This window comes from Lagenorhynchus albirostris, chromosome 11, assembly GCF_949774975.1.
Source record: "Lagenorhynchus albirostris chromosome 11, mLagAlb1.1, whole genome shotgun sequence".
Taxonomy (NCBI): domain Eukaryota; kingdom Metazoa; phylum Chordata; class Mammalia; order Artiodactyla; family Delphinidae; genus Lagenorhynchus; species Lagenorhynchus albirostris.
In genome coordinates this window covers 96,381,800-96,395,890 of record NC_083105.1, presented here as the reverse complement: position 1 = coordinate 96,395,890, position 14,091 = coordinate 96,381,800, and the positions used below count along the sequence as shown (strand labels likewise).

At 34.5% G+C, this 14,091-nt stretch overlaps 1 protein-coding gene across 1 annotated transcript; it reads right to left on the bottom strand.

Annotated features, from left to right (window-relative positions):
• Positions 1–399: 399 nt before the first annotated feature.
• On the bottom strand, positions 400–13,610 carry LOC132529162 (killer cell lectin-like receptor subfamily F member 1). Its single transcript, XM_060165480.1, has 6 exons — positions 13,536–13,610; positions 10,717–10,803; positions 8,931–9,029; positions 4,579–4,748; positions 1,306–1,418; positions 400–727 (listed from the first exon to the last, which is right to left on the bottom strand). Exons 1-6 carry the CDS (start codon positions 13,606–13,608, stop codon positions 610–612), a joined length of 660 nt encoding a protein of 219 aa, XP_060021463.1. The 5' UTR covers positions 13,609–13,610; the 3' UTR covers positions 400–609.
• Between the last annotated feature and the right edge of the window lie 481 nt (positions 13,611–14,091).

The following is a 14,091-nucleotide window of genomic DNA, read 5'->3' as shown; positions in this document are numbered from 1 at the left end:
TTTATAGATGGCATAATTGTCTTGTATGGCATGTCCTTTATTGAGATATGGAGTGCTGGAAGATGGTTCCTTTTATGATGAAATTTAATGAATTATTTTTATATGTTGAGTTCGGAGTACCTTTGAGATTGTAGATTTGCTACGTTAAACAGGCAGGACGGTATACAGGTCTAGTGATCAGGGAATGATCTGGACTAGAGATATAACATTGATAGGCATTGCATTGTATGTGGTAGTTGAAATCATGAGAATGTAGGTGATTAGCTAAGGATATCATAGAGGGAAGATGCAGAAAAGATAAAGAATGAAGTTCCAAAAATACTGGCAAAACAAGACGGATGATTGAATAACTACATTGGTCATTCACATGTAAAAATCTATTCATCATAACTACTCATTTTCTAAAACATTTTCTCTATTACCCTTTCCACACTTCTGAGAAATAATACTATACCCACATGAATCATAAATGGACACACACACACACACACACACACACACAGCCCTCTAGGACACATGCAACCCTCTGAACTTTCTTATGATCTGAGCTCAAGCTTCATGTGGTGTCTCTCAGTCAGACAAATGGAGACCAATTTTCTGCCGAGTGGATTACAGTTGACAAATCCACTGATGATGTTTCTCACAACTTTCTTCAGTTATCTCAGTATAAGACACCAGGACACATTTCATACTCCTGGTCCGTGGCTTTTTTTTTTTCTTTGAAAACCTATAGAAAGAAAGCAAATGGTTACCTTTACGTCAGCCATGAATATATGCATATGTCAAGAGACTTAAAAGGAAATATTTTTTAATTTTTTGGTGAAAACATAATCATTCAAACAATTTAAATACACAACAGTATGATGGGTAAAGCAATTCTTCCCACTTTTAGCTTTATTTCTCAAAACCTGTCTCCAGAGAAGTTCATTAGAGATAGCTAAAATATTACCTCTGACTTTTTTATCATTTGAAAATTGATCACTGTAAGAAATAAGCAGGAAGTTATGTTTCGTAAACTAAACCTGTGCACTCATAAGAGAGTTTATACTTGCTAATTTACCTTTTAGATAAAAAGACAAAATCAGGCAGTGGGGCAAATCCTGTTTCTCACATAAATCTTCTGAGTGGCTGGAGGGAGATTTCTTTTCTTTCTCAACTTTCTGTGTGAACCATTTTATAGAAATATTTATCAGAGTGTAGGAAATTTATACCCGTTCTATCAGTTCAGGGCCAACAATGTCAAACGTCTCTATCTTGTCACATACAATATGGGATTAAAACCACAAAAAATGCAACAAAACTTACAGCTGGGGGTCAAAAGTGCTATTGTCCACCCAGGTCCATAATTCCTCTCCAGGAGGGCTCCTCAAACCAACCCAATAAGAGGCTGAAGCCTGTAGGTTCCGCCATAGGAAACTCTAAAGAGAATAGGAAATGGTACATGAAACAAAGTGATTCTGACAGATGCAAGAAAAATAGCGCAAGTGCACCTTCTACGTGCTTGGCACTGCACTAGAAGCTGGGAATGGACAGGTTAGACATGCTCCACGCTTTCAGATAGATCACAGTGGAGGGAAATTTTACTGCAAGTCAGTGGGATGACTGCTAAACAACAATTACGTACAATGTTAGTAGATATCAAAGCTGTGGAGTCCACCTCCCTGATTTGAGTCCTAGCACTACTATTTACTACTACACATCTTTGCACAGTTATTCAATCTTTTTACTTCTGTATTTTTCCAATCACTAAAATTCAGATTATAATAGTACTATCTCAAAGAGCTATTATTGATTTGTTAATAAATAATAATATTATTAAACACTTCCTGGCACATAATAAATGCTCCTTGCATAAATGTTAATGATTACTACTAAATACAAGTATGAAATAATATCTAGAAGCAAGAGAATACACAGGGAAAGTTACAGAAAGAAAGCAATCTCTGAGCTGATGGGACACATACTGTTCATAGGTTTTTTGGTTTGTTTTTGGTTTTTTTAAAGATTTTTTTGGTGTGGACCATTTTAAAGTCTTTATTGAATTTGTTACAATATTGCTTCTGTTTCGTGCTTTGGTTTTTTGGCCAGGAGGCATGTAAGATCTTAGCTCCCGACCAGGGATCGAACCCACACCCCCTGCATTGGAAGGCAAAGTCTTAACCACTGGACTGCCAGGGAAGGCCCTGTTCATAGGTTGTTTTTGTTTTTTGTGGGTTTTTTTTTTGCGGTACACGGGCCTCTCACGGTTGTGGCCTCTCCCGTTGCGGAGCACAGGCTCCGGACGCGCAGGCTCAGCGGCCATGGCTCACGGGCCCAGCCACTCTGCAGCATGTGGGATCTTCCCGGACCGGGGCACGAACCTGTGTCCCCTGCATCGGCAGGCGGACTCTCAACCACTGTGCCACCAGGGAAGCCCCATAGGTTTTTAATATCTCTTTTTGTACAGTGACATAACCCCTGAGCCAAAGTATATGGCCAGCCATAATAAAGGTGACATTTCCCAGCCTCCCTTTTGGCTAAGTGTGACAATGTGACTGACCTAATTTCTGACTAATGGGATAGAATCAAAAAATACTGAAATTCTAATTCAGCATTTAAAGAGTAAGTTCATATCCTTCTATTCATCATTTTCTTCTCCCCTGATGGCTAGACTGTGAACTGTGATTGGTTCTAGTGGTGAACCAATCAGAAACAAGTAGACACAGCACCCTACTGATGGGAGCAGAAATCTCATAGCAGTTTAGACTACAATGTGAGTGACATAACTTATTACGTATATTCTAAGATAGATCTTTCCCCTATTTTAACACTTTGACTTTGGAAACATTGAACAATCTAATGGCTTATGGTAGTTTCATTGGCAGCTTCGTTTTTGCTTTTTAATTGCACTATTTCTTTTAAGGGTACTAATGATACATCTTATCATTGAAAGTGTCTTAGATTCAATGAATAAAGCAAACATCCATTTGTTTCAGCTACAGCAATTCTGGAACTCTGTCACATGCAGCTTAACTCATATGCTAAATGACAAAGCTGTTTGTTGGAAAATAGTCATTAGGCATATAAAAGAGGTGTTTCTCCACTGAATTATCTTTGCACTACGGTCAAAAGAAATCAGTTGACTATATTTGTGTGAGTCTATTCCTGGCCTCTCTATTCAGTTTTGTTGATCTATAACTCTCTTCTTTGCCAATACTATACCATATTTATTAATTTAGGTTTATAGTAAGACTTGAAATTGAGTAGTGTAAGTCTTCCATTCTCTTGCTTTCTTTGGGTTAGTTTGCTCTTTTCATAGGTTTTTTTTTAAGTAGAAGCTTAGAGTAATGATTCTACATTATCTTCTTTTCAAATATAAGCATTTGATGCTATAAATTTCCCTCTAAACTGCTTAAATTGAAACCCATGTATTTTGACATTATAGTGTTATTTTCATTCAACTCAAAATATGCTTTAAAAAAATTTGCCCTGATGCTTCCTCTTTGACCCATACATTATCTAGAAGTGTGATGCTTAACTTTCAAACGTGTGGGATATTTCCAAACATCTTTCTGTTTCTAATTTGCACTTTAATTTTGTTATGGTCTGAGACATACCCTGTGTGATATCTGTATTTGTAAATTTTTAGGTCCCAAAATATGATCTGTCTTCATGAAAGTTCCTTGGAAAAAAATGTGTATTCTGCTGTTGTTGGATAGTATTCTGTAAAATCCATTAGGTGTAATTGGTTGATAGTGTTGTTCAGATTCATTTATTTATTTATTTATTATCTACTTGTTTTGTCAGTTACTCAGAGAAGAGTGTTGACATCGCCAACTATAATTGGGGATTTATCCATTTCCCCTTTCAGTTCTATCAGTGTTTGCCTTGTTGCATTCACGTGTATAATTGATCACCATAAGGGGCTTTAAGGGCTAGAGCCCACGCTCTGCAGCAAGAGAAGCCACCGCAATGAGAGGCCCGTGCGTCGCAAGGAAGAGCAGCCCCTGCTCGCCGCAACTAGAGAAAGCCCACGCGCAGCAATGAAGACCCGACGCAGCCAGAAAATAAAAAATAAATTTATAAAAATAAAATCAATACTGGCCTTATTTAGAAGGTTTAGTGTCCAACCTTCTTGTAGCAAAATTTCAATCTAAATTAAGCCAGAGCTAGAAAAATACTTGTTTTCTTCAACAAAGAGCAAACCTAATGAGAAGGACTATGCTGTATTTCCTTTCCCCCAACATCATCTTTAATTTCAGCTGCCATGCAATCTGATTATAACCTTTGTGAGCAATGGGTTAAACATGGGAGATGAGATAGATATTTTATGTCACACATTTAAAATGAAATCTGGTAAGCAGTGGGGTCCCTTGTAGAGAAGAACTTAGGTATATAATACCAAATGAATTCCTCTTATACCTAGCCAAAAAAAAGCATGAGATAATAATATAGTTCAATGATTCATTCAACCAATAATTGTGTAGTTAATAGCAATGAGGTTTAAAAAATTTATTTCACAGAATTTTTCAAATTTGTAACACAAAGAAGGTATTGCAGTTGTGAAGGATGCTATAATCTCCAAATTTTATATCTCACCATATCAATGAAGTCTTGGATCACCATGAGATGTGAATTTTTCATGACACAGTCATTTTTACTTTCATTCCAAGATTTCTCACTTTTAGCAACCCAGTAACATTTCCCCCCATGTAGCTTCCAGTCTTCAGAGGGGCATGATTTACTAGCAGTAGAAGAGTTGAAATAACCTGGAAGGAAAAAGGATAAGTAATTAAAAGGAACTTGCGACTGTATCCCTAATACTGTGTGTATACTAATTAAAGATTCTCAAAATGTGTTAAATTATGGCCTAAGCTTTCTTTGACAAAAGTAAGTGCTTTCCTCCAGGTGGATTTTGAAAAAAAAATAAAGATTAACAGAATTGCAATATGTGTATATTGTTTCTTTCTCTCTTTCTTGTTTCTTTTTTCTTTCTCCATTTAGTTTAATTCTCGTAAAAATATATTATGCTTTCTATCAGCTAGGCAATGCACAGACACTAGGATAAAGCAATGGACATCCAAGCCTCAGGGAGATAAAAATTTGGAGGAAAAGTAGAAATTAGAGAATTTAATTAGTGTTCTGCCAATGAACCAGACCTTTTGAGAATTATATATCACACTGGAAGAATTTTTCTTGGGAAAAAATTGTGTAATAGATGTCCCCCCAAACTCATGATCTACCCATGTACAAGTGGATCTTGGCATCCAAAAATGTGCTGGTAACAAATAGATCTAATTTATAATATTTGCCAGTAGATTTAGATGATGACACATAGGTATCCTACACATACCAATAATTTATTGTCCCCTAAAATAAATATTCTTTAAAAACACACATATACATACACACAATGACTTGAAGCCATTGAAGAGTAAAAAAAGCAGGCAGATTTTGGAGAGTAGCTGACACTTGAAATAAGGTATGACAATTTAGAAATTTCCTGTTTTTACAACTTTTAGCCTAAGACAGACCAATGTTGGTGCCATGTAGAATGAGCAAAATTTTGGTAGACAATTTGAAGTCTCTCTAGTCTGAATAACCAAAGAACAGAATTGGGGGCAACTACAGATGTTGAAAATAAAGAGTAAATTCCATAAAAGAAATAAACAAAAGGTGTGCATCAACTGCTGTGTATAAAAATTGTCTAAGTCCCTGGCTGATGAATGTGGAAGCTAGATTACAGATAAAAATTAAAAAAAAAAAAAGAAAAAAAAACTGACTTGAGATTTAAACTGCTGCCCCCAAAATAGAAATTTAAATGAATCAAACCATACCAAGAAAAATCAACACTTTTTGGAGAAATGTATCAGGATCAGTCAAATTTTAAAAAATCAAATACTTTAAAAAACAAGCCAACATTTTTTAGCAGGAAATACAAACAAGAGATTTGGTCACTGAGGACTTTAGATATTTAAATAATTATATGTATCATAAACAATAATGTTTACATTATTTTAAGAAATAAAAGAATAAATTACAAAATGATCAGATAACAGGAGACTATCACAAGCTAACTGGAGGGTTTGAAACTAAGTCCTTAGGTTTGAAAACTATAATCATTGAAATTAGACTCAGTGAATGAGCCTACAGCTTAGAAACAGGAACAGAGAGAATTTGTGAACCACAAGGTATATCTGAAAACATTGCCAAGAATTCAGCACAAATTGACAATCATGAGGACAAAAATGAGAGGTTAAGTGAAATGGAAGATAGAAAGCAAAGGCCTATCGAACATCTAATTTAAGTCCTAGAAATAAAATACAGAGAAGGTAGACAAAGAATTAGGAATGATGGCTGACTAGTTCTATTAAGTTTTACTTTACATATTTTAAGTTTATTCTATTATTTTATTTATTTTTTATTTTTTGAATTTTATTTATTTTTTTATATAGCAGGTTCTTATTAGTTAACCATTTTATACATATTAGTGTATATATGTCAATCCCAATCTCCCAATTTATCCCACCACCACCCCCCTGGCCACTTTCCCCCCTTGATGTCCATACGTTTGTTCTCTACATCTCTGTGTCTATTTCTGCCCTGCAAACTGGTTCATCTGTACCATTTTTCTAGGTTCCACATATGTGCATTGATATAAGATATTTGTTTTTCTCTTTCTGACTTACTTCACTCTGTATGACAGTCTCTAGATCTATCCAAGTCTCTACAAATGACCCAATTTCATTCCTTTTTATGGCTGAGTAATATTCCATTATATATATGTACCATGTCTTCTATATCCATTCCTCTGTCGATGGGCATTTAGGTTGCTTCCATGACCTGGCTATTGTAAATAGTGCTGCAATGAACACTGGGCTGCCTGTGTCTTTTTGAATTATGGTTTTCTCTGGGTATATGCCCAATAGTAGGATTACTGGGTCATATGGTAATTCTATTTTTTGTTTTTTAAGAACCTCCATACTGTTCTTCATAGTGGCTGTAACAATTTACATTCCCACCAACGGTGCAGGAGGGTTCCCTTTTCTCGACACCCTCTCCAGCATTTGTTGTTTGTAGATTGTCTGATGATGCCCATTCTAACTGGTGTGAGATGATATCTCATTGTAGTTTTGATTTGCATTTCTCTAATAATTAGTGATGTTGAGCAGCTTTTCATGTGCCTCTTGGCCATCTGTATGTCTTCTTTGGAGAAACGTCTATTTAGGTCTTCTGCCCATTTTTTGATTGGGTTGTTTGTTTTTTAATATTGAGCAGCATGAGCTGTTTATATATTTTGGAGATTGATCCTCTGTCCTTTGATTCATTTGCAAGTATTTTCTCCCAGTCTGAGGGTTGTCTTTTTGTCTTGTTTGTAGTTTGCTTTGCAAAAGCTTTGAAGTTTCATTAGATCCCATTTGTTTATTTTTGTTTTTATTTCCATTACTCTAGGAGGTGGATCAAAAAAGATCTTGCTGTGATTTATGTCAAAGAGTGTTCTTCATATGTTTTCCTCTAAGAGTTTTATAGTGTCCGGTCTTACATTTAGGTCTTTAATCCATTTTGAGTTTATTTTTGTGTATGGGGTTAGAGAGTGTTCTAATTTCATTCTTTTACCTGTTGCTGTCCAGTTTTCCCAGCACTACTTATTGAAGAGACTGTCTTTTCTCCATTGTATATCCTTGCCTCCTTTGTCATAGATTAGTTGACCATAGGTCAATACAAGCCTTTCTCAAGAAAGAAGAAAAATCTCAAATAAACAATCTAAACTTACACCTAAAGGAACTAGAGAAAGAAGAACAAACAAAACCAAAGTTAGTAGAATGAAAGAAATCATAAAGATCAGAGCAGAAATAAATGAAATAGAAACAAAGAAAACAATAGTGAAGATCAGTAAAACTAAAAGCTGGTTCTTTGAGAAGATAAACAAAATTGATAAACCATTAGCCAGACTCATCAAGAAAAAGAGGGAGAGGACTCAAATCAACAACATATTATTTTATTAAGATGAAACAAATTTAGAGTTGGTATCCTTTCCTGCTGGATTGAAACTAGGATTCTAGGGCCTGTTATAGATAGGATTATCTGTAACAATAGAAGGATTAGAAAACAAGTTAGACAGAATTTAAAGCTAGAGGCTTTATTAAATACCACTGTTACCACCTGTATCAAGGGTATAGGAGTACAGTAATACGCTTTTGTTCTGGGGATAATGTCCCACAGAATTTGCCCTCATAGTCTCACTAGTTAAAAAAAATTAAAGTTTTTAGAATGTGGTCAAGGGGGCTTGGGAACATCAAAATCTATTTTAAAGTTTTAATGAATTCCTAGAATTTGAATGTATCCTATAACATGGACTGGTGAGTCTTTCTAATAGAATTATATATGCATGTTCAAAAAAAGAAAGGTATATCATTTTTCAATATAGAATTAAATTAACGGATTAAAAATAATAAAGAAAACAGCTGGAAAGAAAAAGAAAACAGAAAGGACAAATGACTGAGTGTCTTCTCGACTTTAAAAATTAGGTAAATACATTCAGATGAGAAAGCAAGATAAAGGTTACCATTTACAGTTTTTTACATGTAATGACATTAAAAATTGACAAAAAGCTACCTGATATGATCATGAATTTTAAGAATGAATATATTTTGATTACATTCTGTGCCTGCACATGTCCCAAAAGAAGTTAAAAAAAGAAAATGCAATTATTGCAATATAATACCTCTAAATTCATTTACAACTCATTATATAAGCTTATTTTTCTCATTTGTCTTGGATCTTTAAATATTTTTGTCAATGACTGTAATAGGTCCCTGAAAAACAATGATCTAAACCATCCCTCTGTAGGGGTAGAGGAATCTCCTCTTTATTCAGATATACCCAAGTAAAATCCACACTACTGTCCATACTTGTTTACTCAGGAATTAGGCAATATAAAATAACATTACCTATTGAGGTGCTTGTTTCAGATTTATTTTGCCCAGTACAGTATTTCTCTTTTGATTCATTATTTACTTTAGTATGTCTTGCAGATTTGAACTGGATAACTAATAAAAGAAGAAACATATTTTCTGTATTAAATACAAAGCAGAAATTCATTGGGTTCTAGAGACTCTGAAGTTCATTAATGTGGAAACTCCATAGTAATTTAAATGATTAAAAATTTAGAGGGAAAAACAACATTACTTTTTCCAAGATTTGGACGTTCCTTTGCAAGCATTCTTGTTAACCTTATTAATGCTAACTTTAGGGGAATTGGAAAAATATGACCTGGGACCAGAAGGATACTCACTTTTTTTTTTCCGGAGTTTTCATATTTATTTTAATAAACACAAAATAACCAGCTCTGGATATAAGCCTCATTTGGATAGCTTGTATTTTGTGAGTTCTTATTCACTGTATCAGGTATCACTTGATTCATGGAAAGGGTTTTATGTGTTTTGACTTCAGTTCATGATTCTGTTCCTTTTGAGATTGTGCATGTAAATCGTACACATAGAAGGGTAGGGTGAGCCCAGAGTATTTTTCGACCATGAAGAAGACAGCTGTCTTTCTGATGGCCACTTAACTGAAATTAGTTTTGGTAATTTATAATGTCACAATAGTGTGTATTAGGCAATTAAATCTTTAAAATCTATTGTAGTAACAAACAAATCTGTTTTACTAACAAAAAACTGTTTTGATAACAAATCTATTATCTTATAACAAAAGGAAACATAGCAGAGATGGTTTCTTGTTTTTTGTTTTGGCCCCACTGCCTGGCATGGTGGGATCTTAGTTCCCTGACCAGGGATTGAACCCGTGCCCTCTGCAGTGGAAGCGTGGAGTCTTAACCACTGGACCACCAGGGAAGTCCTAGCAGAGATGTTTAATGCTAAGTATTTTTGCTTCCTCCCCTCAATGTTAAAGTCCCAATTCAGCCATTGACTAGTTACATTAAACTAGTCAAACCACTTATCACTCTGGGTTTTGGACTGTTCACCTCAACTGGAGGTTTGACCTTGCTGATTTCTAGAGCCCCATTCAGTTCTGAATTCTATGACTCTGCCTACTGACCTCGAATTACTAATGACATTCATAATTACTAATATCATTCACAAGGGCAACATAGGCAGACACGGCCTTTGTCTGTTCTACAGTTTGGTTTAATCTGGAAATCTGAATTCCTTAAAATATATATATCATCTGGGAGTTTTTCTCCAAGCATTTATTCAATAAAATATTTAAATAATTGTCACATGAAATTGGACTATGTTTAGCTATATCCACAGTATATGAGTATAATTTTAAAATACTTGATTGAATTGATTGATTTTAGACAAATTTCCCATCCATGAATATAAGATTGATGATGATGTCCAGGAGTAACTAATATGGATAAGCTTAAACAGAAATATGCTTCATTATTTAATTTGCTTTCACTGACCGCAGCTTCAGAGAAGATGGTGTATAACTCACAATCAACTGCATTGGGAAATGCATTGTGCATAAAATGCACTTTATGATTTTGGTCATAAAATATAAATCTAATCTCCTTATCAATGAAATGAATCCATAATATGTATTATATCACAATCTGAAGTTCTATGGAAAATCTCTAATTTTAATTGTGTATCAAATTTCATGCTTTTTGTGAAGTTATAATGTATAGGAACCACTTGAACAGCAAACGCAATTACAATAGGTGGTGCTAAAATACTTTGGGATAAATAAATGGTATTGATAATTACTTACCAAAAATGCTCAGCACAATTACTATTACAAGAAGGATGATAATCATTGCACATTCAACTTTCAGGAAAATTCCATGGTGGTGAGAATCTATAAAATTGGATAGATTTCACTAATAAGCCCAGTAAATAATTCCTTAGGTAGTAAGAGGTAGGGAAGGGCTGAATAAACTTTGTCAGTTATGCTCCTGAGTTACTTTCCTTTGAAATATGTAGATCCAGCTTCCTTTTACACACACACACACACACACACACACACACACACACAGCATATTTGGTCCCCTGGTTTGTGAAAAGGGGGACCTAGAAAACTGTGAATAGATGTAAATTTTTCCTTGTTGATTTACCGTACATATTCCTCAGTATTAATCTTAACTATAATTTACTCTCTGTATCCCTAAGTTTTTATATAAGACTGTGAAATTCTCCAGTCTCTAATAAGCTTACTGACAACACTCACTTATTTGGATTGATCCGTTCTTTCATGCCTCCTCCTTTATACAGTACACCTATTTCCTGTGACATGTAATTGTAATTGCATAAAATCATACATTTTAAAATAAAAGTAATTTTAGGGATAATCTTGTCCAACATTCGCATATTAAAAATGGGGATTTCAAATCCACAGTCACACAGTTACTTGATAGCAGAGCTGAGACTGTACCTTGGGTGTCTTGACTACCAAAATTAGTACGGTGTTCACTATCTACTCTATCTCTTGTACTTGAAAGATAAATAAATCATAAAAAGAAACTGGCATTTTTATCTTTGGGTTGATAGTTAAAACCAATAGGCTCTTATCCCAAATAGTTACAGTATATCAATTCCACTAGATATGTGATATATACACACACACATACAATATACTGAGAGTGCACTACTATAACTGATGTTGAAATATAACCAATTACAAAACCAAGTGTCGAGACATTAACCTGAGTGTTTATTTAGTGGAATCCTATTATAGAGTGTTTTGTCCACATTATTATTGTTATTAAGTAAAGCATCTTTAGTGAGAATTTATTAATTCTCAAAGCACTAAAAGAAATCCATGTATTTTCTTTTATTAGGCAAAACAATGCAAAGTATACCAGTCAAGGCCATCACCAGAAGAATGTGATAATATCCCAACACACATTTCTAGTGTGAAGAACTGGGGTTACAGACTTAAAAAGCTGGAGAATAAAGCATCAGAGTTCATGAAAGGACTAATATAAGGGGTACTAGGTCATTCTTTTAGGCCCCTGAAGTAAAGTTTATAAAGGCATGAATTTCTGAATCTTAGCCTGGGATATTCTCAGTGGAATCATACTTTGTTACTGAGATTTCACTCAGTGTCATGGTGATAGCCCTCTTTGTTTTATATCTTGGAGAACTGATGAACCTACAATATTTAAAGTGTTTAGTACAAATGAAATCCATTTATTTAGTCATCCATTTATTCATCCGCCTACCCAGCATCTATCGATTGCCTGCTATGTACTTAGTACTGTGTGAGGTGCTGGGTATACAAAGATTAAGAGATTAGGGAGAGTGTTTCAACACATACGAGGCTCTGAAATGGAAAAGAATATGGTAATTTTAAAGAGCAAGAGAAAGCCAACAACCAGAGCAAAATAAGTGAAATTTACCGAGTTAGAAGAGAAAGACCAGGGATAATTGTGTAGGACTCTGTAGGACATTACAATCCAATGTATCAAATAGTTCTTTCCCTCTTCAATGATATGACACATGAGAACAGAAGTTGCGTTTATCCACAACAGAGACATGCAGTGAAAGAGTAATATGATATTTGACTTCTGGTCATAAGCATGACTGCAGGTAGATAATTTAATTTTTATATATTCATATTTCTTCATTTTTAAGATTAGAATATTGGACTGGACAGCATTAAAGATGTTGTCCCAAAATCTTTAAACCAGGAAAAGAGTAATGCTCTTTCCAAACAGAAGAAATTAAATCCTGGAATGTAGAATCAAAAATACTGGTTTTGTTGCTTGAACTGAGTTAAAATAACCTCTAGAAAAATGGACCAATTATATGAGATTTGGGGGGATGGGGGGAGTAAGAGTAAGGTTCTAGTCCATGTTATTTTTCAAACGAAGTTCTGTTAACGCGTATAAAATGAAAGCTCCCAGTCTACTGAGAAAATAAAGCAGAAAAGCCTCTATTCCACAAGTTAAGAGAGATAATATTTAAACACAGAAAATAACAGACTCTTGCAACTGGAGAAAGCAACTCACCAGATCCACCTGAACACTGCAAACGCATAAATATAGAAGAAAAAATACATTCTTGGGAAATAATAGGAAAGCAAAACATCAGATCCACTCCACAAGGACAAAGCACCATGAGGAGACTTTAAGTTATTTAAACATTTTTATAAACTTTACAATATAAAAATTCTTACCCTAGAGAAGAGAATATAAATGCAACATGGACATTTCCCTAAGGCTTCATGTATAAATACACTGGATTTGAAAATCTATTATTTCTGAGGTGGTTTGTGTTTAAGGTTACAATCTTATCTTTAGCTGTGTGCCTATCTATTCATGTTCCAAACATATTCTATTACTCAGATAGTCGTTAATTCTAAACTTCTATGAAAACCAAAAGCAAAGTTCTACATATTAAGACTAAAGTTACAATTAACTTTATAACACTTGGTGTCATTAAAAACATTCACCCTTATTCTTGCATTCAGTAACTTTTGCTTTGAATCCAGTCTCCTAATTCCGGTAAGACAAGTACAGACACAGGACAGAAATAAGGGAGATTAAAAACAAAACTTTAATTTTAATAAGAGGTCTAAATCCAACTTACCAGATCTCTGACGTGAAGATGAATGTTCTGAAGATGAATGTTTGATATCAGCATAGATTATATCTCCAGCCATTGCATATATTAAAAAGAGAGAAAAGTCACAAGTAGTAGTCTGCTGAAGGAGTTCCGTATTTTTGCAAACTTCCTGTAAGTGAGATAAATTGAGATGGATGATTTCCTTCCCCTCTCCAGAGTTTGGTGGGTTTCCCCAGTGAATAAAAGATAAGAGCAATGTGTTCAGCCTTATGAATCAAGGCAATAGATTTTTGAACACGTGCATGATATGGAAGAAAACTACTATCCATGCAGTATTTTCTTGCTCTTCAGTTAGTTTTCTGCCTACATTTGGAATAATTTTAACTTTTAGTAATACTACAGAAGATATTGCCTCACTTTCCTCTATAAACCACTTGCTCTTTTAGCTAAGAAATATTCTCTGGCAGAAGCTCTTTGACCTTCCAGCATTTTCTCCAAAGTGGAATAGCAATTTAGAAGGGAGGACAAGAAAAAAGAGGGTTTTTAATATGAATATAATAGAAAGAACTGATAGACTCCT

What these genes read in the sequence shown, in the direction of transcription:
- LOC132529162 (XM_060165480.1), bottom strand. Translation starts at nt 13,608, where the DNA reads ATGGCTGGAGATATAATCTATGCTGATATCAAACATTCATCTTCAGAA. An exon ending in ATCTTCACGTCAGAGATCTG is followed by an intron (nt 10,804 to 13,535) that starts GTAAGTTGGATT and finishes CCAATTTTATAG; the next exon opens with ATTCTCACCACCATGGAATT. An exon ending in TCCAAGACTTCATTGATATG is followed by an intron (nt 1,419 to 4,578) that starts GTGAGATATAAA and finishes TATTCTCTTTAG; the next exon opens with AGTTTCCTATGGCGGAACCT.